This window comes from Suricata suricatta, chromosome 2, assembly GCF_006229205.1.
Source record: "Suricata suricatta isolate VVHF042 chromosome 2, meerkat_22Aug2017_6uvM2_HiC, whole genome shotgun sequence".
Taxonomy (NCBI): domain Eukaryota; kingdom Metazoa; phylum Chordata; class Mammalia; order Carnivora; family Herpestidae; genus Suricata; species Suricata suricatta.
In genome coordinates, this window is record NC_043701.1 from 11754637 (window position 1) to 11755804 (window position 1168).

General features: G+C 59.2%; 1 gene segment (V, D, J or C); it reads right to left on the bottom strand.

Annotated features, from left to right (window-relative positions):
- LOC115277886 overlaps nt 1-1168 on the bottom strand; it is a 37966-nt gene that overhangs the window by 953 nt on the left and 35845 nt on the right. Inside the window, 2 exon segments of the C gene segment in view lie at nt 75-92; nt 621-1001. Coding sequence covers nt 75-92; nt 621-1001 — 399 coding nt within the window.

The window sequence follows — 1168 nt, forward strand, 5'->3', positions numbered from 1 at the left end:
TCCCCAGGGCCCAGGGGTCCTCCATGCTCTGGGTCCAGGGAGACAGAGAGGAAGCAGAGGACAGGGCCACTCACCCGAAGTGTAGCCACAGTCTGAAAGAGAAAAGGGGGAGGGAAATGGATGAGAGACTCCATCTTTTAAGGCAGACGAAAAGCTGCTGAGTTGGGTACACTTGAAACTCACACAGTGTCATTTGTCAACTACATTTCAATGAAGAGCAACACGAAGTTGACCCGCATAGAACACTAAGTGCGCCTTAGTGAGCTCGGACTCCTAGGCGCAGCCCAGCCTCCTCACAGAGTCCTGGACCATCTCTCCTGCACTGTGTCAGCACAGCCTCGTCCTCCTGGAAGCCCGTGGAACATGGTGGCACCGGGGGTGGGGGCACGCAGCTCAGAGCTGAGCCACATGGGCTCGGACACTCAGGGGCCTAGCGGCCAGGCCCCGCTGGGCTGAAGATGGGGGTGGAATGAGCCCCAGGGGCCCATTCACCCTCCTAGTGGGCTTTGGTCTTCCCGCTCTGCCCCCCATTTTCTGCATCCAGTCTTTGTGGCCTTCTGCCTGGAATCCCCTTTCTGTGCCCCAACCCACTCCCTGCCCATCCCCCAGGCCTCGCTCACCGGCTTTGCCCTGGGTGTCAGCACTGACATTCTGGGTGACGGCCTTGGGGTTGTCCCCCTGCTCATCCTTCTCGAGCCCGTAGAACTGGACTTGGCAGCGGAAGTGGTTCCGAGGGTTGTGCCAGAAGGTGGCTGAGACCCTCAGCCGGCTGCTCAGGCAGTAGTTGGAGGCGCTCTTGGTGGGCTCTTCCTTGTAGGGCTGAGGGTCCGTGCTGACCCCTTCGTGCACCTGCTTCCTGTTCACCCACCAGCTCAGCTCCACGTGGTCGGGGTAGAAGCCTGTGGCCAGGCACACGAGCGTGGCCTTCTGGGTCCGGGAGATCTCTGCTTCTGATGGCTCAAACACTGTGACCTTGGGAGGCTTCACCTGTTTCAGGTCCTCTGCAAGGGAAGAGGGGTTGGGGCCAGGCCTGCTCTGAGAACTGTCTGGGTTTGGAAGGGACAGTGTGTGTGTGACAGAGAGAGAGAGACAGAGACAGAGTGCTGGAAATGGGGTCATCCTAAAGCAAAATTGTGGAGTCGTAGGTCTTGTGTGTTTGGGGGTCACC